We start from the raw sequence: 2236 nt of genomic DNA, 5'->3' as shown, positions 1-2236 counted from the left end.
CACCAGCAGCGCAGCTCCCGCCAAAACCCTCAGGCTCCGCCCCCCACCGGGTCTTAAAGGGGCCGCGACCCCGTGAGCACCACGGGGGACAGCCAGCCAGCACTGCTGGGGAAACCGAGACATGGGCGGGCACCGATCGGAGCTGAGCCCAGACGTCCCGCCTCACCCCCCACTTGCAGCGCGGGTCGGGGTGGGGGGGAGGGCTTGGGATGCACCCCTCCGCACTAGGGTACACGGCCCCTTTAAGAGCCGCCTGAGCGGAGCGAACCAACTGTGGCAGCAGCGGAGGGCGTGGGGGAACACCCCCGCTCCGGGAATGGTTCGCTCCGGCATGAAGATGCAGCTGCTTCTGGGGTGGAGACCCCGATCCCGATGTCTGGGGCCCCGGGGGAGAGACCTCAGGCGTCCGCCCCCCCGCCCCCCCAGCGACCCCCGGTCCAGAGCTCTTACCAAAAATAAAATACAACGTTTAATGAGATCAAGGGGGGGTACAGGGGCGGACCCCCCAGCAGTGGGGCCGGGGGCACACGGCAAAGAGGCGGCGGGGCCCGATCCTGGCCTCAGGGCCCCAATCCTGGAGGTTGGCGGGGTGCAGCTCCGATGGCACGGCTCTCAGGATCCGGCCCGCGCCCCCAGCTGGAGACTTCAGGAAAGCAGCACCAGCCGGGGGCGACCCTCGGCCCAGCCCTGGGCGGGGGAAACTGAGGCACGGAGAGGGGTGAAGTGGGTTGCCGAGAGACTCTAGCCGCTCTAGCCACTAGACCTGCCTGCTTCCCCCGGCCTGGGGCACAAATCCTGGAGCCCCAGCTCCCCTCCCCCCCAGCAGGGGCAGAACCCAGGAGTCCAGGTGTCTGGCCCCCTACTCCTCCCACGGGACCCCCCAGACCCCGCTGCTCTCCCAGGCCTGGAAAAGGAACCCAGGAGTCCTGCCCCCCCACTCTAACCACTACACCCTGCTACTTCCATTGCTCTGCTGAAGAGAACTGGCCTCACATAGGGGGCAGTGACATGGGGGGACCACGACCCCCACTCCCTTCCCTCCCCTGGGGTCTCCACGCATGCACGCACGCACACACACACGCACACGCACGCACACACACGGGCTTCCGTGCCTCAGTTTCCCCCGCATGAGTTGGGGTCAGCACGGCAAAGAGGGAGAACAGAAAGAAAGGGACAAGGAGAGGGCAGAGACCCCCCCACCCCAACCACCCCCTCCCGGGCACAGATGCCCCCCAGGAGCTGGCTCCGGCCCCTCTTCCCCACAGTCCTCCAGGGCCCAGGCTGGGCCCCCTCCAGGCGGGGGCAGGTGTGTGCGTGGGGCACTGCTTGGGTGCAGCTCACAGTGCCTGTGTCTTCAGCTCCAGGGGCTCCCCGGGTGGCTCCGGGGGCGAGTCGGCCTCCGCAGGCTTCTCGCCCTTGAGGATGGCCAGGCGTTCGGCCATGCCCCGCGGGCGCGGGAACAGGACGAAGTCATAGAGCAGGCCACCCACAGCGCCGCCAATCACTGGGCCCACCCAGTACACCTGCGGGCAGGAGAGTGGTCAGAGCCATGGGTGGGGGCCGCCGGCGAGAAAGGCACCAGGGTGATTCCCAGAGAGCACTACAGGGCCCAGGACACACGGGAGAGTGTAGGCTTGTCCACAGTCCCTTTCTGCTGTGGAAACGCAGCTGGCTCCGGGGTGTGACAGGGCAGGGATAGCTCCCCCCCAGCTCTGAAATGCAGCTGGCTCTGGGGTGCAACCGGACCCCTAGTCCCCCCACTCCCTGGACAGCAGAGCGCCCCCTGCTGCTCCCACTTACCCAGTGGTTGGTGAAGTTGCGAGTAAGGATGGCAGGTGCGAAGGCGCGCGCAGGGTTCATGCCGGCACCTGTGTAGTACATCTGTGGGGGACGGCTGCGGTGAGACAGGACTCCCAGGACCTCCGCCATAGAGACCCAACCTAGATTGTCCCTGGGACCCCTCCCCTGGCTCCAGAGAGCTGGCTGAGGGGCAGGGGGTCACTCTACCCCACCATCCATGGTCCTGGCTGGGGAGGGGGACCCTCTGGCTGGGTGCAGCGGTGGTTGGGCAGTTGGGGGAGGGATTAAGCAAATGGTAGGTGTGATCAATGCATATGCAAATAAAGCCAGGGGGATTTGCATAAAGGCACCAAACCATGGGGATGGGAGGGCACAGAGCCTCAGCATGGGTGTGCATGTGTGCACGAGTATGTGTGCATGTGAGTCAGTGCACACG

At 66.3% G+C, this 2236-nt stretch overlaps 1 protein-coding gene across 1 annotated transcript; it reads right to left on the bottom strand.

Moving 5' to 3' along the window:
* Positions 1-1238: 1238 nt before the first annotated feature.
* On the bottom strand, positions 1239-2081 carry LOC109322929 (lens fiber major intrinsic protein-like). Its single transcript, XM_019554222.1, has 3 exons — positions 2008-2081; positions 1801-1881; positions 1239-1523 (listed from the first exon to the last, which is right to left on the bottom strand). The coding sequence occupies exons 1-3, from the start codon at positions 2017-2019 to the stop codon at positions 1338-1340; spliced, it is 279 nt and encodes a 92-aa protein (XP_019409767.1). The 5' UTR covers positions 2020-2081; the 3' UTR covers positions 1239-1337.
* Between the last annotated feature and the right edge of the window lie 155 nt (positions 2082-2236).

The sequence above is a fragment of the Crocodylus porosus genome, unplaced genomic scaffold (assembly GCF_001723895.1).
Source record: "Crocodylus porosus isolate Cpor-Errol unplaced genomic scaffold, CroPor_comp1, whole genome shotgun sequence".
Lineage (NCBI taxonomy): Eukaryota > Metazoa > Chordata > Crocodylia > Crocodylidae > Crocodylus > Crocodylus porosus.
This window is presented reverse-complemented; position numbering and strand designations above follow the sequence as displayed.

What these genes read in the sequence shown, in the direction of transcription:
- LOC109322929 (XM_019554222.1), bottom strand. An exon ending in GCAACTTCACCAACCACTGG is followed by an intron (nt 1,524 to 1,800) that starts GTAAGTGGGAGC and finishes TCCTGCCCGCAG; the next exon opens with GTGTACTGGGTGGGCCCAGT.